A 21,259-nucleotide genomic window follows, 5' to 3' on the forward strand; every position below is an offset into this window, starting at 1 on the left:
GGGCCTTCATTTTTTTTCCTCATATTTCTTTAAAAGAAGGGCCTTTTTGTCCTCATCATGATGCCCCTCAGCCAGATGAATTTGGGTGACACTGTTTCTTCCGAGCAAACCTTGCCAGCCTGGGGCTTTGTGCCTGATTTGGGGGAGAAAGAGGACTGCCACCTTGCACAGGGCAGCCATTTTGGGGTGCCGCTCCCCTGATGCTTTTCCCTCTCCTGCTCCCAGAAGCAAGGTGCCGCCGGCCCCTGCGAGGATCCCTGGGTGACCTGTGGCTTTCAGTCTGCCTGCTGCCAGCCGAGGACATGCTGCCCGCTCTGGGATGAGCCTGCCACACAAGAAGTGCCCACTGGCCTGGAGCACTACAGCACGGGTAGGACACCATTTTGGGGGTGGGTTTATGAACCAGCATGGCAGCTTTCCCTCCTGTGCCGTGGGGCTTGGCAGTGTGCTCAGGTGAAAAGATGAGCCTTAAAGGCCTGCCATGCTCTTGTTTTGTTGTCCAGCATGTCCAACTTGTCTCCTTCCTCCTATATTTGCTTTCTGCTCCAGTCCTAACTTATTTTATTGGGGTGTTTTGCCCTTAATGCAGCCATAGCCGTAGCCACACCTGCCTTGCTGGCCATCAAGGGTCTCCCTCACTGGGGATGGGGCCAGAAAGCAGATAAAAACCTTAAAGCTGCTTTGTTTAACTATTCTCCTGCTGTCAGAGCGATGCTGAAGGGTGGGAGCTTCCTTCTTCCCTGCCATGGTGTAGGTGCCCGATTTGGAGAACCCCTCTCCTCTTTTGATGGTGCTTTTGATGGTGATTTTGGTGGTGATTTTGATGTCCTGTATGCACCTCCCTTGCATTTAGGGACTGCAGCCCTGGTTACTGCTCCCTGGGGTCTTGACAGACATGGGGGGTCTCTGGGAGGATACATAGGCAAGATGGACCCGCCAACCTGCTGCATCTTCAGCATTTCTCATGGTGTTTGCAGGACTGATGTCCTTGCCAGTGGCTTTGGAAAGTGGCCTTCATGGAGTGTTGCAAGGAGCAGGTGACTCCCAAGTTTTAATTCCACTGTGGTGGTAATTTTGGGTCTCTTGCTCTTGTAGCTCATTGCCTTGCTCCTTGGGAGGGTGATGGCATGGTCTTCAGGTAACCACAACTGGAGATGTGTGGTCACGCTGCGCTGTCAGGGTTGCGTGGTTGAAATGTGCTGCACAGCTAAAGCGATTCCCTGACTCGGACGGGACAATCACCTTCTCTAACACATTCATAATTTGAAAGTCGTTACAAAATCGCTGGTGACTAATTCTTGCCCTTCACGTTGTTCAACCCGTGAATCTTCAAGCTGAGCTTGCAGTTTGGGCTGCTTCTTGTATAACCAACTGGCAGCGCAGATGTCAGGCGGGAGGGCAGTCCTCCTGCCTGGGGGACGGGTGATGAGGCGTCAGCAAAGAGCCTGGTTGTGCTGTGGCAGAGAAGAGGGCTCAGGTACACTGTGGCACAGGCCAACTGCAGGAACTAAGTGAAAGAGCTCAAGTTGCATGAATGTGACCTTTGCGAAGGGCCAATATGAAGTTTATGTTTCACTTAAGTCCCACATAAGCCTATCATGAAGCACTTAAATCCCACGTAAGCTTTTGCATGGCATGTGCTGGTCTTCTGTGACTTGTTCCCGGCTCGTTAGTTATGCACATTGGCCCCTTGGGAGGGGGAAAGCCCTGATGTTTAGAGACTTTTTGCAGCTGAAGAGTTCAGCAGAACCAGTGACTGTTGCGGTCAAATGTTTGAAATCTCTCCTTGGCAAATATTCAGGCATTTAGATTTTTATTTTTTTTTTTTCTCCTTTGGTGAGCACTTGTGTGTGAGCAGGAGATGGATGCAGAGTGCTGTGCCTGTGGCTGGAGCAAAACTCTGCTGCCTATTCCCAGCCATTCTTATTTCAGATATTTGCTCAACTCCTGTGGGTGACCTCTCTCAGCATGATGTCAACTCTGCTCTGATGAAATCTGCCCTTGCAGCATTTGGATTTACTCAAACATTTTGCAAATCTGTGCCTGGAAAGTTTTCTTTGTGTTTTTTTCCTTACCCTCTCCCCTTTTCTGTGAAAGTGCTCTCTCCAGGGACCAACGTATCTGCAACCCAGATCTTCATTACCCCATGCTGGGTCTGTGAAATTTCTTGTTGCAGAGACTGGAGCCTAGTTCAAACCTCAGTGAAGCCAGCAAAAAAAAAAAAAAAAAAAGCTGTGACTGTCTTCAACAAGTTTTGATCAAACTTTCGGTACGTTGGGACGGGTAGGACAGGTCTCTAATTCTCTTGCAATACCTAAGAATTACTTTTCAGTTCTTCCTGTTGCAATGCAAGGTACTCTTTCTCTGATTATTTTTTTTTTTAAACTGCTGTTTCTTCAGTCTAGAGCAGTTTCTAATTTTAAATGAGAGGAAACTCTCATTTGTATATACTGCTAGGAACGGTCTTTCATTTCTCCTTTGTGTTTCGGGTGTGCATTAAAACCATTTGTCATCTATTCTTCTGGTGTACTAGAGGCTATTTTGGTTTTCATGGTCTTGATGTTGGTGAAGGAAACAAGTCAACAAGGAAAATGCAAGTGTGAATATATCCCCTCGCAATAGAAACCCACAACATTTCTAAAAGTTTTAGAGCTGCTTGCGTTTAGAGAAGATATTTTGCCTTTGAAGCTTGAGTGAGTTTATTTACATTGTGCTTGAAGTCCGATTAGATTATTCAGTGATATGGATAAAGGAAAGCCTGAAGTGGATTTAGCTTGTTGATACAGACAAGAAGCAGTGGTGGCGTTTTTTGGTTTTTTGTTTAAAAAGCACAAATTTGGAAATGGTATAGTCAGTTTTATTTGTTAGCTTGCTACCACAATCTGCTGTGCATATGTTGGGGCTATGACTGCCCGGCGAATCAACCTAAACTGGGTCCACAGCGAGCAAAGGGCACATCCAAGAGGTGGTAGAAAAAAACTAGCAAGAAAGAAGCTGCTGCCTGTTTCTAAAAAGTAGTTCTGCTCCTTGGGCGGGTGGGAATAGGAGCGTAAAGGCCGCTGCACCTTAGCTGAACCATCTGGTAGCCCAAAATTAAGGGTGCCATGTGTCTGCCCAAAGCGGCAAGGTTGCTGAAAGGGTGCTGAAAGCCACACTTAGCACCGTATGTTTAATTCATAAGGTAATAGTATCCTAATATTACCCTCTGGTAATATTTTTTGGCTGATACGAGGTCAGGCATAAAACTGGAGTGGAGGAAAAGATTTGATTTCAGCATGGACATAGTCCTGACTGTGCTGCCTTTTTGAGCCAAGGCCACTTTGACAACCCCTTCCACTCTGAACGGGTTTGTTTTCCTTAGTGATACGGGAGATAAAACTGTTGTTAATGGCAAGCGAGGGATGAAGAAGTTTCTACGACTGTTGTTGTGCTGAATTAGCACGTTTGAACTGAAGGTGCTCTCAAGCCTTTTGGACACTACAGGGGCATTTGGGGGAGTGATCTTACTTTCACTGAGGCAAATGGGATTGGCTTTGGGATTTTGCAAGGCAAGAAATGAAATTAAAGTCTTTTCTAGAGGAAAAATTAGAGCTGCAACTCTGACTCTGCATCCCAGGCTAATGAAAGCAACCATGCTGATTTTGGTCAGGCTTCTTGCACCGACACACTGTCAGAAATAAAAGGCATTACCTTAGGCTCATCCCTAACACCCGGTGTGATTCAGGCTGGTGCAGTGGGAGAGCATGGCGCAGAGATCAGCCTTACCCAGTCTGTGGCTGATGCTGTCTGGCCACATTAGCTTGGTGCCACCTTCCAGCCCGGAATATTTTTGGGTTTATTAACTTTGGGGGTGGCATGTCCCTAGTGCAGCAAACTTGCACCCGACCCCCTGGTGCTTCACAGACATCGGGCCCCTGCAGCTTGGGCCATAGTGGTGTTGTGGTGGGTTTGGCAGGAAAGAAAAGCCCTTGTAGCTGGAGCAATGCATTGCCGTGTGCCGCATTGCCCCACACCCACACAGGAAAAAGGAGGATGCCCTCCCTTTGCCCCCACCCCGCTAACTCTGGCTGTGATCTTCCCTCAAGCCCAGCTCCCAGCTCAGCCTGGACCGCAGGCAGGAGTCCACGGGGACCACCTGCATCCGTGGCAAACTCTCTCTGCTTTTCCCCACGTTGCCCCCTCCTTCGCCATGAGACCTACTCTTTCCCTGGTGGAGATCCCCGGAGGAAAGCTCTTTCTGTGAGCGATTTCTGGGACGTCTTCCAGGCCCACGCTCGGAAGAAGGGGGCTTGGGGAGGAGGAAAGAGGGGGGAAGGTGAAAGCTGACCAGGCTCAGCCCGATGGCTTCTCCAGCTGCAGCACATTTTCCAAGCGAAGCTTTTTAAAAAAAAAAAAAAAATCTGCATTTTTTTTCATGTCCTTTTATCCTATTTTTAACTGCGGCCTCCTTCCTTTTCTCAGCCTCCTCCAACACTTCCCCCCTCCCCTGCGCTGCTGCCTCCCCCGCACGCTCTCCACAGAGATGAATGGGCGTCTTTTCGCAGGGCACGCACATCTGCTTGTGGCTGGAGACCTAGCAGGACTTCTCAGGCAGCGCTCCTGGACTGCCCACTCTGTCCTCTCCCTCCTTAATAAACAAGGAGTGGGCAAGGGAGGACGTGAGGAAGGTGAAGGGAAACAGAATGGGGAGAAAAAAGGGGTGAGCCACCATGGGGAGGGACAAGTGAGAGCTGAGGCGATGGATGCTAATTCATTTCAAGGCTCAACAAAACCCATGCACAAAACCCTGCCTCTGCCCAACCTGCTGCTGGTCATTCCCCAGACCTGCAGCTCTCCCTGGCTGTTCTCTCTGGCCCAGGGGAAGAATAAGCCCTTTCTGCTGGGCTCTGTTGTCATCCTCTGGCTGACAAGGCCTCTCACAAGCCTTGGGGTCTGGCGCTGTTTATAGCCCGGTTGGAATGGGTTTTTCTTCGGCCTTTTTTCTTTGGGGCAGTCTTTGGGTGTTTCATTGGCTCCAGTTAAAGGCACGTCACACCTACTATACTTGGGCGCTCTGGGTTTGTTGAAGGACAAGCATAATTTTCTCCTTTAAGAGCACTTACTCCAATCTGTCGGTGGAGAGAAAAGGTCCCTCTATGCCTTGTGAATGAATTGCAGAGCTGTGGGCTGCCTGTAGTGTCTTAGGCTCCCGTTTTGCAAGGGCCCTGTGAAGAATGCTGAGCAGTTACTGGTTTTCTCTTCAGGTCAGTGGAAGCTGGACTCAGTGTCTGATTTGTGTGGATCCTTGTTGTTTCACAGTGAGGAAAACACGTGCAGGCGATGTCGTACCTAGTTACGCTCCCTCTGCATCCCCACTGTAACCTGCTGCAAGTCAGCACTTGGAGAGGTTTATCTACACTGGAGCAATAGAATGACAAAAATCCAGGCTTTCGCTTTTCCATTTGTTTCCTGCCTGACTCTGGAAAAATCCCTGTCTCGCCTCTCAAAGACAAAACCCAAGGGAGCTCCCTGCGCGTTGGGTCATCACCAGAGAATGAGTGCTGAGCTCTTTTCCCACTTGAGCTGCAGATTGGTGTCAGCTGGGGATCAGCTGCCGCGCAGGGAGGAATCTGAACAGGGCGTTGGTCCCCTGGATGAGGTTGGGTGAAAGCTGGAATGTTGTTGCTTGTTTTTTGGGTGATACCTGCAGATTTGCTGAGGGCCACCAGCGTAACAGGGGGATGGGAGCTCATCAAGAGGGAAGACGCAAGTTAGTGTACTGCACCAGGACTGTTGGAAAAATGAGCAGCAGCACTGGCAGCTTTGGCATGCCATGGGGAAGGAATAACTTGATGTAAAGTTGAGAAAAGGGACTAAGCAACAGGCTATTCAGGGCTTCTGTGGTGCCTCGAGGATGACTGCAGAAGATATCTTGGTTTGGGTTGGTCTTGGAGTAGGATTGATCCCTCTTGTAGGTATGGAGTGAGGTGGAGGTACCCATTTCTTTTTCCAGAGGAGGAGGCTATCCTGCGCCAGCAAACACTTGCTTCAGACAGACCACACAAAGCACAGCCACTTTTTTTTTTGAGCTTTCCCAAACTCCTTTGCCTCCAGACCCATGAGCACTTGCCTCTGGGGATAGTGGGCAGCAGAGCACCCTCTCTAGAGGGTTTGGGTTGCACGTGGCTAGTCCTTCTTGTAGCAGCACCTCAGTGAGCTTTGCTGCGCTGGCACAGAGCCGGGAGGGCAGTGTTAAGTGAGACCAGCCTCTATTTTCTCTCCGGATGGACAGGGCTGGCTGGGTGATGCCAGCAGGGCAGGCAGAGGGGGACATGGGGAGCGCGGGGGGCTGGGACCCTGCAAACAGCCTGTTTCTTTCAGCTCCTGGCAGCATGAAGCACCTCTCTCTCCCTCCAGATGTTCGCTGTGTTTATAGCTGCTGAAGCAAGAGACTGAACTCTCTCATTAATACATTTCTCTCTCCCTTTTTCTCTCTCTCTCTCTCTCACATTGAAGCCAGAAGTCTCAGCTCAGAGGTTGCAGCTGGAAAGGAGCTGGGGGTGAGGGGTGGGAGAGAGAAGGGAGGTGTATGCAAGCCTCCCATCCCATTCAACTCCCCCTCTCCACTTTCCTCCCCCCGAATCCTCCCAAAATACACATGCCCCGAAAAAAGAAAAACACTAGCAGATTTTTTATTTCAGAAAGTAAACACTTAGGCCATGGGGGTCTGGAGGTTATGGGAAAAGAGGAAACCATTGGGCTAATCAGGCTGGGACACACTTCCCCTGCTGAAATAAACCAGAAATCATTGCATTACAGGGCGCCGCCGCGGTTAACCCTGGTGCTGCCAACACAGCTGAGCGCTGGGGAGCTGCGGAGAGCCCGTAGCCTGCCCACGCATTTTCCCCCAATCCCTGGTTTTTAGCCAGGGCGAAGTGCCGATGCGGAAGGGGAGCCAGCACTCTGCAGCAGCCCTTTGGCATGCCGGCCCTTTGGGAACGAGCCGTTGGGAATTTTTTAGTAGGAAACAAAACCTTTTTTTCTATGGTTTATGATCCATCCTATAGAATTTCATAGTTGTTCTTGCCTGAGAACTCTGCCTGACGGTTGCAAACCTCTACAGAGAGGAAATCTTTCTCTGCTTGAATCAGCGAGATTTGGGGGTAATTTCTGCAGAGCTTTGAACCTTTTTCAGAAAGCTCTTTTTTTATATCCTTGCTAGATTTGCATTAGGTGTATAAATGATTAGATTACTGATTATTTGGATGCAAACCCTTTGGGGAGGAATCCTTCCTGCTGTCTTTTATTCCTGTATTTGTAGAGCACCCAGTGTGTGGGATCTGGCACTAAGATGGGAGACCCTTGATGCTCCTGCAGGACAAAGAATAATTCTAGTCCAGGTGTAAGTGAGCTAATGGGCCCTTTGTACCAACTTTACAAAGAGATCTCAATTTACCCTCTTGAAGCCTGGCCTTGGACTTCCCCTGGCTCCTTTCACAGTCTGAGTTGTATACTATAAATGGATGCTCGCTACCAGGTCTCACACATTTTGAGACCGCTGTGTTTCAGAAAGGCCGGATCTCTAAACATGAATGTTTATCACTGTAAATGAATATTAGAGATTGGCCAGTACTGTGAGCCTGGGTCTGTTTGATCAGAGCTCCTCACTGCGATTGCTGAGTCCCTTTACATCCTGCCAGGCTGAGATTTTCAGAGAAGCCCGGGTGGACTTTGCACCCAGCTCCTTGTTGCACCCGGGCTGCTTTGGAAACCCCAAATCTTAGCAGGATGCCCATGCTGACAGGGTCTGTGATGGAGTTCACTGCACCACACCCTAAGCCAGTGCTCTCCCACAAGCCTTCCCTCTGCTAGCAATTACTGAGGGGGAATAGGGCTGAAAGCAAAAGCCAGCATGGAGCACTTTGTCACCAAGGGAAAGTGATCTTTCCATTTGCACCGCCGAAGAAGGTTTTACCTCATCTGTTAGAGTGTAAGTGCTGGCGGTGAAAGGTGCCGTCACCAGTTCCTTAAGCCATCAGCCCAGCTCTTGCAACATTCCCACCAGAAGGCAAATCCCCAGATAGCCCACGATAGGGGAGCTGTAGACCTGCCGTGTCCCACCCTGCTATCTCAAGAATGCATTTGAACAGTAGCTGTTGCTGCAGCCTCTGGAGGTCGAGGCTTCAGATGGAAATCAAGCTCTATGGAGATAGCCCCACAGGGCAAATTTCAGAATTTTTGGAGTCAGTGTTCAGCTCAGATAAGCCCTTGAGAGCTCAGATACTTTATCTGAACCTTATCTGAGCTATTTGCATCACTTCAGACTGAGAAACCAGGCTGTCAGACATTTGGGGAGGGGGGTAAATTGTATTAGGATGGCCTGTCTTTTTTTTTTTTAATTATTAAATTAAAATTTATATAAATTTTAATTTATATTTAATTTATATTTAAATATAAATTTAAATTTCTAACACAGAGACACTTCCAGGGGGATTGGACTGTCCTGTGCCCCATCAGCTCGAGGAGCTTATATGTAGGCTGGATAGAAGAAGAGCAGGAAGGAGAAATATGATGCTTAGAGCCACACAAGAGTAAGGAAAGGATTAGGACAAATATTCCTTGAAAGCCCTGTGAGGGGTTGCATCCCTCTGCTCTCTTTCTAAACTTGAAGAGAAACAAGCTTGAGCTGCGTCTGCTGTCATTTGTGGATAGAAATGATTCCTCCTTTTCAGAGCAGACCCAGGTCTGAGCTTTCTCAAAGGTAGTGTACTTTCTGCACCTTGGTTACTAGACCCTGTTTTATGGACATAAAGTTTCTCACCTTGTCTGGATCTCCTGGGAGGAAATACAGCCTGTGCTCCCTTGCTGCTCTCCCAGCATCTCTCTTCATTCCTGCTTTGCAGCAGTCAACTGTTTGACTGAAAGGACCCTGCAGTGCCTGGTCTCTATAACACAACACCCTCTTCCCAGACTGTGGGGGGGTTTAATTCACCTGACCTCTCAGTCCTGGTGGCTCTTCCCCAGCATCCGTGGTCTTTTTTTCTCATCTCAGGGATGAGAAGAGCAGATTTAGGAGATCTGGCTGAGATTACAGGGTCTAATAGCTGGGATTTGGAAGACTTTGGCTACATCACTTAACAGAAAGTTTTTAGGCATCGAAACCCCACTGACTTCCATTGGAGTGAGATGCCTAAACCATTCAGAAGGCTGCCTGTGAGCCACTGCGTAGCAGTTTCTCACATTGGAAATGTAGATGATTAATTCATTGCACATTTTATTGAGATGCCTAATTCATTGAGGTCAGGCGAGTGGCTGGAAGTCCCTGGAGAATGGTGTTGTACAAATGCTTGATATTACAAAAAAAAAAAAAAGACATCTTAAGCAACACTGAGCTGCTAGCATGGCTGAACCTTGAAGCTGCTGAACACGTGCTGAAGTTTACACAGCCCACCGGATGGACCTTCCCCTGTGGGGTTTTGTATCAATAGGCTTTGAAAAAGTTGCAGTGGGTCAATTGTTGGCAGTTTCACAATAGATGAAATATGGTTTCTCTCTCTGCAGCTGGTTCCCGGGAAGGGAGGCTGCCTCTCTGGCAGCAGACAGGGCTAATGAGGTTGTGTGTGTACGTTGGGAAGATGGTTTCTCTGCAGAAGAGCCATGGGAGACTTAGAGCGGGCGGCTTGCCGGCCTCCAAATGTCTCGAGTGAGGTGTGGGAAAAGCTTGGGATGGAGGGTGGAATTTGCATGCGGGCTTATTTTCAGTGTTAGGCTTATGAAAGGAGATTCTCAGCCAGCGTGAGCAGCGCAGGTCCATCCTTTGGGAGCTGCCTTTGGAGACCTCTGATCTCCTTTTAGAAGCAAGGCTCCTTTTTTGGCGTTTTTTCTTCCCCTGTGATGCTGCAAGGACAGGCTAGGATTCAAGGTCAGGATCTAGCCTTTACACTCCCAAAGCCGGCTTGCAGCCCTCAGCGAGCCTGCGGGAAAAGAAGGTTGGCTTCAACTCACTTAGGGGGAACGCTGCCGTTGATTTTAGTGATGAACAGGGTGGGCGCACACACCAAAAACCAATATACTAAAGTTCATGACAGAACTTCCCTTCCTGGAAAGGGCTACAAGGCCGCTGACACAGCATACACTGTGCGAGCAGGGGCGCGTGAGGTGGCAAAAACACTTGTAGATATTCGTGCTTCCCGTAGAACAAATGGGATGGAGCAAAAGAAACTGCTCCACCAAAGTGGAGATGTGATTTCTAAGAACTGGCCCAAACTACTTCTCCCTAACATATCAGCAACTATTTTTCAGGAGTCAGAAATGCCTTTCTCCCTGGTTTGCATGATTCACTCTCCACATCCTAAGTTCAAGGGGAGCAAAACACACTCGTTTTCACCAGACTGATGTCAGCATTGAGGTAGAATAGGAAAAAAGGAGGAGGTGCCCCAAGGGAGCCTGTTCATGGAAAATTTCTAATTTGGTCCATTCCAGGCATCTCACAGAAGAGCCTCTGCTTGGGAGATTTCAACCCAGTTTTGCAGGCTCAGGAGGCAATAATTATGGAAGGTAGTGATGGAAATAAAGCTGGCATCTCAGTCCTGCCCTGGACAAGCTCTTCGCCACGCCACAACCTTGGGGTATCTACATCTCCTCTGAAATGTCTCCAGAGGTGATCAGGCCTTCTCTTCCCCTGCTTTGCATCTAGTTACTGCCTAACCCCAGGAGGCCAGATGCTTCCTTTGTCTGGCAGCTTTGGTTGTGTTTCTATCCAGGCAAAAAGCTACTACATGAAAGTAGTAGCAGTTTCCCTTGCTTTACAGTAATCAAAATGACAGGATAACGAGGCAACCCAGTAGCCTGCTTTGCCTTCCACTCGTGCCGAGTTCCGGGCTGGGTGTCAGCTCAGTCCCCTATCTAGATGAAATACGTCTTTTTTTACTTTTCTTCTTGTCGCTGCCAAAAATGACAGATTGTTCTGCGGAAATCATCAATATTTTGTCAAAACGAAATCCAAACATTTCCAGCCAAAACTCAGCATTTTCTGGTGCTGGCTGTGTTGATGCAAAAACAAACCTCTGTGGGAAATGCCAACATGGGAAGAAAACGGAGAAATAGGTTGGGCTATTCTGCAGAATACTTCTCCTGGCTCTCTGATTCAGATGTGTGTCTGTGGGGCTGCAAGGCAGAGGGTGGTTGAACCCAAGAGCTTAATCTGGACCACTTGTATGTTTATTTAGACCAGACTGGTGTAAACAGACATGCTCTGTTGACACGCACAAGGAGCCCGGCCTGTGCAGTTTGTGCCACAAAGTATGTGCGCACAGTAAGTACCGATTCTCCCTCCCTGCTTTCCAGTATCAGGACGTGATGCTTCATCCAAGCTACAGCTTCAAGTTAAGGGAACTGATTTTTAAGGTTTCATCCATCTGCTCTTGCCTCATTCATGTCGCCTTGTCTTCCTTTCCCCCACATTTGCACCTAGTAAGGCTGTTGGTCTGCCTCTGTGTTTAGCGTAGCAGATACTTCCATAACCATCCATCTTCTGAAATCCCTCCCCGGGGGCCTCACAGCGCTGTAGCCAGCAGCTACAGTGGCACCAGAGCGGGGTGGGAGGACTTTCCGCTCCACACCCACCTGAAACGAAATGGTTTTATCGGGGCTCTCCCACGCCTGCCAAGTGCATCTCGACGCTCCCCTCCCCGTTGCTGCCGCTCCTCACTTCATTAGCGCTGGAGATGTTTATAAATGGAAGAGATAATATTTTTCGTTTCCAGTTTGGGTTTCCAGGGCAGCCACTTTCTAAAGCACTTAGGAAGTTTAGAGAAGACGAGGTTATATAAACGATTTTTCCCCCCTGGGCTCTTATTAATCAAGTGCCTTGTGGAGCCATTCCCATAGCTTTGGGATCAAGGGCACTAGCTGGGTGAGGGGAGGCAGGCGGTTAATACAAGACATCTTTTTCTTGGCTCTTACCCTTTTTTTTGGTAGGTTTGCGATGAATGAAGCAGTCAGACCTGGCTGTGGGGGTTTGAGAGCAGCCAGAGGGCTGAGTAGCATGCTCCGAGGTTATATTCAGACTGTATTTCGGGCCTGACTCTTGTATTAGCCCCTTCTAGGCCTTCAAGTGAATCATGTACCATCTTTTGCTGATGATTTACCTGGCCCTGTTGATATGGCCCTGTAAAATTTGATTATTTGATGTAAAATGTTTGCATTTCCTGAGCATAAGGTAAATACGATTTCGATAACAATGGGCAATGAGTTGATCCTTGTGCTTTTACAATAAAACCCTACGGACATGCATACGCACACACACTAATATATTTCCTAGCAAGCCCTGATGCATTTCTAAAGCTTCACACATTTTCCCACCCGGACTCCAACAGCAGCTGCTACCCAGGATGGCCGTGAGCAGCATGGGCGGCTCGTGGGTTTGGGAAACAGGAGTAAGCTTTTGTTCCCATTAGAACGAAACCAAGCTCTGCCTCCTCCTCCATGTCCTTCCTCCCACTGTCTCCCCACCACCAGAGCTGAGGAACGGGATCTTTTTATTTTCCTTGGGCGGATGGAGCTCTGTCTGTAGCGGCAGGTCCAGCTGTTTCAAGCCTGGAGCCGAAGGTCCACAGGAAATCAGCTCATTAGTCTGTTGACTCACCTTCCCAGTTTTCCAGCCATGCTCTCTTGGTGTGAAAATAATGATTTAAATAGCCAAGAGTGGAAAATAATGATTTAAAGGGGTTAAAGGGGATATTTGCAACTATTGCTGACTGTAGACTTGGCAGAAGGAGAGTGTATTTCTTCCGGGTCTTGGGAGCGTGTGAGAAAAGGTGTTGAACATCTGGAGCGATTTAGCAGTTTCGGGCTGTTGTGTGAGGCTGCACACTCGTGGTGACACAAACGTAGCTCACCCCGAAGAACCGGGATGGGTTGACAGAGAGAAAAGCCACTCGCGGCATTTGGCTTGAGCAGGTGCAGGTTGGGCATTGCAGAAGAGCCGCGTCGACCTCCTCCAGGGACAGATGATGGGTTGTGGTGGCCCCTGGTCTCCCTGAAAAACATTGCAAACAGTCCCTCTGATGTTTGGTGTATCACCCAAATAAATATTCTTGACTTGCCAGAACTAATTTTCAGATTGGAAGGAAACTCCAAGTGTCAGAGATAGATTTTGTTTCATCTCACTCGTGATGCTAAAACACTAACCGGGTTTCTCAGCTAAAAAGGCAGATTCATTTCAGCTCATCCACGTCTGAGACTTACCCCTCCCACAGAAACCTCCTCGAAGAGGTGAACTGGGTGAAAAGAGAGTTTGTAAACAGATTACTTTTAATTAACTTCTTTTTTTTTTTTTTTCCATTTTGAAATTTCTTCCCATTTCAAAAGTGCAAAAATAGAAAGTTTTAGCTCAGGTTGAATGACACACCATTGTCCGTCTTTACTTTCTTTTCGCTATTTTAGCCCAATGAGAAGTGTGTGAAAAAAATCCCAAACTGGTTTGCATCAACCCGGAACATATTTAGAAAAAATATTTACGTCTGCTTTTTTTCCTCCAACTACCAGCAAAGAGCAAAAAAAAATATAAATAAGTCAGCTGTTTTCACAACTTTTGCTGCAGGCGGTGGGGAAGCAGATAGGGAAGCAAACCAGTTGGTGTGCTGGACCCCCTTGTATCTCAAGATCTCTGTTCAACGGCTTTCTGAAGATAATTAAAAAACCTGAAATAACAGGCGATGATGATGATAGCTGTAGATGGGCCACCATAGTTCCACTGGAGTCGCGGGCCCCTGCCGACCAGCTGTCTCTTCCCCATTTGCACCAGCAAGGATTTAGGACCTGGGCGAACTAATCAGGAGACCCTCATGGGGAGAGAGGCGTGTTATTTAATTAGCTTTACAATGGACTGACTGGGAGGCACGTGGTGGCTCTAATGGAAGGAGATAGATGTCCTTTTAGCTGGGCTAATTGTTAGGAAATAGCAGAGTCTTTGTTCAGCCCCAGCATGTGGCCTGTGATCTCTCAGAGCCCAGGGGCTGCCCGCTTATAATTTTAGACAGATCTATTCAAGCCTGCTCTGTAGCGCAGGGCCGAACAAGACGGGTATTGTTGCAGAGCCAGGATCGCCGTCCAAAAAAACCACCCCGAAAAACCCAAACACGTGTAGAGAGGAATATTTCTCTGTCGTTTATTCACTATCGGGCAGGGTTGCCAAGCAGAGACAATTGCAAGCGAGGAGGTTTCCAGCGCCGGGTGAGGGTTTTTCCTCTTTGAAACACGTACGCAGGCGAATCCTTCATCCCAGGAGCGATGCGGCAGGCTGAAGGGGTGTCTCCACCAGCAGAACCTCTCTGGGGAGGGCAGCTTTAGGGCTTTGATTGCTAGTGTGGTCTCATCCTGTAATTCCCTTGCTGCAGGCACAGTGTACATGGGATAATCGTGCCCATCGCCGAATTATCTCCACAGACTGGCTGTGTGCACCTGTCATCTCATGGCCATGGTGGGACGGTGGTTTGGGCGGGAAGGATCTTGGCTGTTGGATCAGTGTCTGTGCCTCCCAGGGTCCTGCACAACAAGGGACAGGAATCCCAGTTCTCTTTCCTGAGCTTTCCCCTCAAATCTCTCTGGCGAGACCCTGTCACAGTCCCCAGTCCCTGAGCTTTTCCTTCAGGATTGCCAAACTGATGCTTCCAGCCGCTTGTGAAGTGACAAAGTGTTGTTTCGTTAAAAAAGGGGGATGGAGGCACAAAGGTTTGTAAGAGATCATGTGGAAATGTTGACCAGGAATTAAACTTCCATCTCTTGAACCCCTCTTCTCTGGCCACAGCGTTAACCTGGGGATCATTGAAGTCAAGTGTTATATTTCCCCGCACTGACCACTTCCAACTGGCTGTCTGCAAGCGCGTTTTTCTGGTGGTTGCCATTTCTTAGATTGTGAATTTGTATACCAGAAGTTGGTGCTGGACTCACCTTCCTTGGGAGGTGCTTGTGTGGCTCCTGGCATCTTCAGGAAAGTGAAATGTTTCCTTCAAGTTTTTTCTTGAAGCAGTGGGTATTTTTGGTGGTGGTGGCTTTTTGAAAGATTGAAAGAGCAGATAAATGTTAGTGAATACAGTCTAGCTGTTCAGGAGATCTGCTTTATTAGCAATGATCCCATTGCCTCTCCTTTGTGATCCCATTGTCTCTCCTTCGTAATCCCTCACTGGTGTCCCAGGGAAGGGGATCTCAAGGACCATCAGAAATCGGTTCAGTAACCTCTGTTGCCAGAGATTGGTGAATGCCGAGGGTGAAGTCGCAAGCAGAGATGTGTTGCTTAAGTCTGAGCTGGCTGCCTTTGTTTCTGCGATGAAGGAGGCTGCCCAAGAGATTTGACCAAAGATGAGAGGTCCTCCAGGTGAGGTTTGATGTCTATTGTCTGTGCGTGCTCAGAGTAATTGTGAATATCAAGAGTTAAACAGCAAAAATCCTCAGGTTATATTTACCAAGAACTCAGTGCTGTTACTTGAGGAGGAAAGGGAAGGGAAAATATACCGAGAGCAAACAGCGCTGCAGAACAGCTTACGAGGATTTTCCATCCAGCCAGTTCTTCCAGCAGGGTAACAAGTGAGTGACAGCACCCCCCGCCAACGAAATTCAAGGCAGAATTACATTGCTTGAGCCCAGATTAGCTAATCAGGTTATGAATCAGCATGGGACCTCCGGGAAACCAATAGCAGGAGGCACTTGAAGATGCTCAAGCAGCCTCCGAGACTGTTGATTGAGGTACCTACGACGTGTGGGCCGGAGCTGTCGCTCCCTCGCAGCCACGCGGGGATGTGTGCGCGCTGGAGTTCTGACTCCTAGCTGGCCACAAAGATGCTTTTGTGAGCCATCTCCACTGGGAAGTTAATGAGAGCAGGAGTCGGGGAGGCTCGGAGGCGGCTTCCTCTGCTCGCGCCTGGAGGGCAATCAGAGGACGGTATTGTGGCAGGGATGTCTTGGGGCTGAGCCGGGGCCTGAAGTCTGGATCTCCGCAGCCTGAACAGAAACTTGCTTTTAGTGCAGACTGCACCGAGGATGGGGACTTTCCGTGACTCCAGCCCTGTAGCGGGCAGCAGCGAGGGGACCCCAGAGGCCACAGCCAGCTGGGTCATGGAGGAGCCAACTCTTTCGTGATGGTCATCAACTCCTGGCCATAAATGCTAGATGTGAGGGCAGCCTGCCTGCCCGACAGACAGCCCGGGGGGCACACGCAGGATGACTAACGTTAGCTCTATTTCCGTGCCCACTGCTTAGTCAAAAAGGGGAGGCTGTAGCCACCACAGGACTTACTAATCCAGCCTCCTTCTTGCCAGCGTAAAACAACTCAAATACTTCCCAGCTATTACGGTGCTTGGAAGAATTTTTCATATCGTTTTAAATTCCAGGAAAGGTATCTCCCTGGGGAATGGTTATGGCAGCTGTTTGCTCTTTCCTCTCATTGCAGAGGGCCACCTCCACACCCAGAGCCACCTCCCTGCGCTTTCCTTTCTTGGAGTGGTGGCTGCTGCTCCTTCCAACAATGTCCCCCTTACGATAAATCCTTTCATGTCTCCATTTCTCCCTGGAATTGCACGACACTTTTTTTTTTTCCCCTTCCCCTTTGCTCCTGATTTTTGTCTCGTGCCCTCTGGATATGGTTTACTTGAGAAAACATCAAACCGAAGCCCTGACCGCTTGTGGTCATTAAAAATCCCATGGCAGTTTTGGGGAAGGCTCCAATTTGGCTAATTACGTTCTGCCATAAATATCCCCCTGCAGTTTTAATTGGATATGGTGTTCTTCATTTCCTGTCCATAACAGCTGGGTGGTGTTGCTCCGTGTTATTACGTAGCCGTTGTATTTCACCCCAGAGGTGGCCGCGTTTTTGGTAGCAGCGGTGCTAGGAAAAGCTCCTTCTCCAGACTACCGGTAACACCTAATCCTGAGCCTGCTGTAATGAGAATGGGTAAATCTGAGAGAGAGGAGAAGCTGTCTCAGCTCCGTAGCATCTGAAGGAGAGCCAGCAGCTGCCCGTTTGCAAAAGGGCTGTGGCAGGAGCAAATTTGGCCCTGCTGAAGGGAAAGAGCCAGCTCCAGCTAGGAGAGAGGTCGTGGAAGAGCAGTCCTGCCCTCACTGCGTGTTCGGAAATCAAAGCTCCAGTCTCCTTATACTTTTCCTCAATGCTAAATGAATAATTATTATTATTCTCTTAAACCAAGGTTAGTCAGCGTCCCTGGGAACAATGTGGCATTACTGCCTGTCCTTTATTTGTTCCAAACTGTTGAAAAACAGTCGGACTGCATTGTGGAGGGAGGGCAGATGGTTATCTCTGATCAACGGCAAAATCTTTTGGCTATATCAATGGCAGGAGGGCTGTTCTCCGCAACTCAGCATCCTCCCTCACCAGGAGAGAGCCTGAATAGATATTAAGGTTGAGTAACGACAGAATGGAAAAGGAGGGTGAGACTTGGATGTAGAAGAGGAAAGATTTTTCTAAAGCCTGTAAGCAGCAAATAGGAACCAGTTGCTGAGGCGAAGTCATGTTTGGCAGGTCTTGGACTCCAAATGGTCACATCCCAGCTGAAGAAACTAATCAATGGATTCCTTCCATGCCTTCTGCGAACACTGAGCCATTGAGCGGCTCAGCTGGAGTTCAGAGCCAGGGCTTTCATGTTGCAGGCTCTGAAGTGAACACAAATTAAGGCAGCCGCTAGAATGGAGTGGAGTTTGAAGGAGACATTCAGCTGCCCTGGAGGAAATCTCTGTCCGCAGCCTCTCCGTTCTTTTCCTCCACATTGGGGGTTTTAGACCTGGTCCTACTTTTGGAAGCATTGCTAGTTTCCCCACCCGTAGGCGCTGCCGTACATTGCACAAGCAAAATGAAACAGAAGTTTGGGGGAGCATGGAGGGGGAGTGAGGCAGGGGAGTGGAGAAGCTCAAAGCTTCGCCACAGCCATGCTGCACCAAGCTGTGGCTTAGTGTCGTTGGCTTTGTGGGATCGGGGCTGAGCTGGGATGCCAAGAGCGTGTGTATCTTTCCTAATAAAAAACACACAAGCTGTGAGAAAGGTCTTTATTAGAGCCTTTGTACTGGTCCAGAAGAGAAGGAGCCCCATTACAGGTGCACTGGAGTCCAGCCAATCCTTAAGACCATAACGCTTGCATGAGAGGCCGAGCCAAATGCATCAGCACAGACACCGCAGGGGCAGGCGCTGCCTCCTCTGGTGCTGCTTTTAATCCCACCAGCAGCTCTGTCCGGGACCATCTCTGCTCACAAGAGCCTTCTCCTACGTGGTGTTGACAGCCCGTCCCCGTCAGCGCCCGCTCGAGCGAGCCCCAGCGACATCGTTCTTCTGTTTCAGTCTGGGGATTGTGGTTTGCTGCAGGAGGCTGCGCTCGCTCCGAGCAGGGTGGATTACCGAGTGCCGCCGAATCGGGGAGGGGAATGCTGGGGTCATTTCAATACGGTTGGGACCGCAGGTGCTTTCTGATGGCTTCATCGCCGCGGCCAGCTGCGTAAACCCGTCCCCCCCGCGCCAGCGCACACACAGGCACGCACTCTCCCACACTCGCCCCGCCGCAGGATTGCACACTCGCCGGGGAGCTTGCAGCGTGCCGAAAGAAGTGTAGGAAGGGAAGGACTCTCAGGCTGCGATAACTGCATCAGGTTTCTCTTCCCAAGCCTGCTCTGGAAGGGATCATACAGCAAGGCAGCTGTTTCTCCTGAATCCCCTTTTGATTTTCAACTGGAAATGTTCTGCTAAATCTTCTCTCTCTAGTTTCTTCCTTCAATCATTGCTGTCCATCCTGTATGGGATAGAGGGGAAAGAAACCCAAAACGAAGGGCAGGTGTAAGCTCATTATCCCGTACAGGGAGCGGCAATGGTGACCAAGTTTGATCCTTACAACTGTCCTCTTTTCACTTTTGGATTTCCACATTCATTCCTGTGGTAGGTTTCAAACCAAGGACCCCCCACCCGAGGTTTCAAACCTTGTGCCCTGCCTGAGCACAGCTCAGGTTCTCCAAAGCCCACGTGAATTGGTGGCAGGAGGTTATATATTGGTCACACAGTGAATCGCTGGTCCTGCTCCGCTGATGCAGGACTAGGTTGCCCATAACTAAGCTTGCAAGTAAAATTGCCTGTAAAATTGGAAATATGAGGCTTGTCAATGGGTGAGGTGCCTGAAAGGTGAACTTTCAGCTGGAGCTGACTGCCTGCCCAGCTTTGCTAGCTCTCAAACTTCCTGCTGGCTGTGTCTTGAGCTATCCACCTGGGTAAGACCGGCTGCTCATGCGTGCCAGAATCAGGCTCTCAATTTCTGGCCCCGCCGCCTCGCAGCTTCTTTTAGTTACATGAACTTTCCTTCCATAAATATGCCTTAGGCGACTGAGAAAGGCACTGCTGAAGAAGCTAGAAATAATCCTGAGCTGTTACGTTTGCATCTGCGGCTCATCTTTCAGTGCATTCGAAGGTTTCGATGGTGTTTGCAAGCTGGACCCTGGTCCATCCTATGGATTAGCAAGCAGCCTTGGACCCCGGCAGCTCATTCCCGTGGCTGCCCTCTTCCCCCGTTACAACCAGGATGTTCATTTGAGCCCATCTTTGATCAGAGCAGCCCGGTCTCTGCCAGTGTGCGGGAGACTGTTAAGACTTTCAGAGTGAGAGAACCACAACGGCGCGTTGCTAATGACTTTTTCTTTTTTTTTTTTTAACACTTGTACCGGTAAATTGACATCTGTGAGTCATAATCTCCCTTCTGCTCTGCCGTTTGTGGTCTGAAGTTTGTGCTACCTAAATATAATAAAACATATTTCATGTGAAAACCGATATTCTTCTGTTAACTTCATGCCATGCTGGCATGATGCTCATTTTGCATCTTTAAGATGTGTTTTATCCAGTCAGTTCCCAAGACTTTTCGGCCTCCCACCTGTACAAAGCATGTCCTTGGACCCCTGGCCGTCACCCCTCGCCACATGACAGTGCATCTGCGCACCCATTCTCTGCGCCCTGGCTTGCGGGTGGGAGAGGATTTGGCCGCTCCGAGCGGGCAGCAGCGCCTGTGATGATGTGAGCGTGGAGGAAGGGATGATGTCAGTGTGAAGCAGCGATGCAAACACGAAGGGGTGATGCGAGTGTTAAGGGGTGATGCGAGCATGAAGGGGTGATGCGTGTGTTAAGGGGTGATGTGTGTGTTAAGGGGTGATGCGAGCATGAAGGGGTGATGCAAACGTGAAGGGGTGATGTGAGCATGAAGGGGTGACGTGAGCGTGGAAGGTGGCGGTCGGTGTCCAAGCAGGCAGGGTGAAGGCAGCTGCCCTGCTTTCAATAAACACGGGGTTTCGGCAGGCCGCGGCGGCTCCGCCTGCAGCCAGCGGCGTTTTCCCGTGCTAAAACAGCAACTCTTTTCCCTTCGTGTTTTGGGGCTGGGATGCAAACGGAAGCTGCGGCAGAGGTGCTGCAGCACCCAACTTTATGCTGGAAGCGCTGACCCCCCCCTTCCCATCACCACCCATCACCCCGCACCCCTCGCACTTCTCGCCTCCCCGGGCCGCGCCGCTCTCCCGGCCCCCGGGGCAGCGCCGGCTCCGCTCCCCGCAGCGCCGGGGCCGCCTCCGGGGCGGGGGCAGGCGGGTCCCTCCCCGCCGCTGTCACCGCTCGGGGCCGGCCCAGCGCCCTCCCCTCCGGGCCGGGGCGGCGGCGGCGGGGGACGGGCGAGGCGGAGCGGCAGCAAGGGTGCGCGGAAGGGGCGGCGGAGGAGCGGACAGGAGAGAGGAGCGAGGGAGCGCGGAAGGAAGGGAAGAGGAAAAAGAGAAGGAGGAGGAGGAGGAGGGAGGGAGGCAGGCGCCCGGCCGCCGCTGCCCGGGCGCCCCGCTCCGCGCTCGGCGGGGCTCGGGCTCAGCCGTCGCCGCCCCCCCGGTCCCGGCGCGACACCGCCGCGGCACTGCCCCAGCCATGAAGGCGGCGGTGGACCTGACCATCATCAAGACGGAGAAGGTGGACATCGAGCTCTTCCCGTCCCCCGGTGAGCGCCCTGCCCTCCCCTCCGTACCCCCCCCCCCCCCCGCGCCCCCCCCCCGCCTCGCCCTCTGGATCCCTTCTCTCCCTTTTCCACAGCGAGGGCGATGATGCGGAAATATCTGCCCGGGAGGGTTGAGTTATTTTTTTATTATCATTATTTTTTGGGGGGGGGGGGGGCTGTCTTTGGGAAGGAAAAACGAAACGCACCCCCCAAGTTGCAGCGGAGCGGCGCCGCCCGGGCTCTGCCGCCCGGCTCTGCCCCGCAGCACCGCTGGGGGA

General features: G+C 50.2%; 1 protein-coding gene across 3 annotated transcripts in view; it reads left to right on the forward strand.

The window, feature by feature from the left end:
• Positions 1-21,259, forward strand: part of ETS1 (ETS proto-oncogene 1, transcription factor) — a 78,234-nt gene that overhangs the window by 8,790 nt on the left and 48,185 nt on the right. Inside the window, exon 3 of one of the 3 annotated variants that reach the window (XM_074848699.1) lies at positions 229-370. In XM_074848699.1, the coding sequence (XP_074704800.1) occupies positions 229-370 (142 nt within the window). Of the gene's footprint in view, positions 1-225; positions 371-20,695; positions 20,985-21,259 lie in introns of those variants that run through there. The other 2 variants (XM_074848698.1, XM_074848700.1) reach the window with 2 other exon arrangements.

This window comes from Strix aluco, chromosome 23 (assembly GCF_031877795.1).
Source record: "Strix aluco isolate bStrAlu1 chromosome 23, bStrAlu1.hap1, whole genome shotgun sequence".
Classification (NCBI taxonomy): domain Eukaryota; kingdom Metazoa; phylum Chordata; class Aves; order Strigiformes; family Strigidae; genus Strix; species Strix aluco.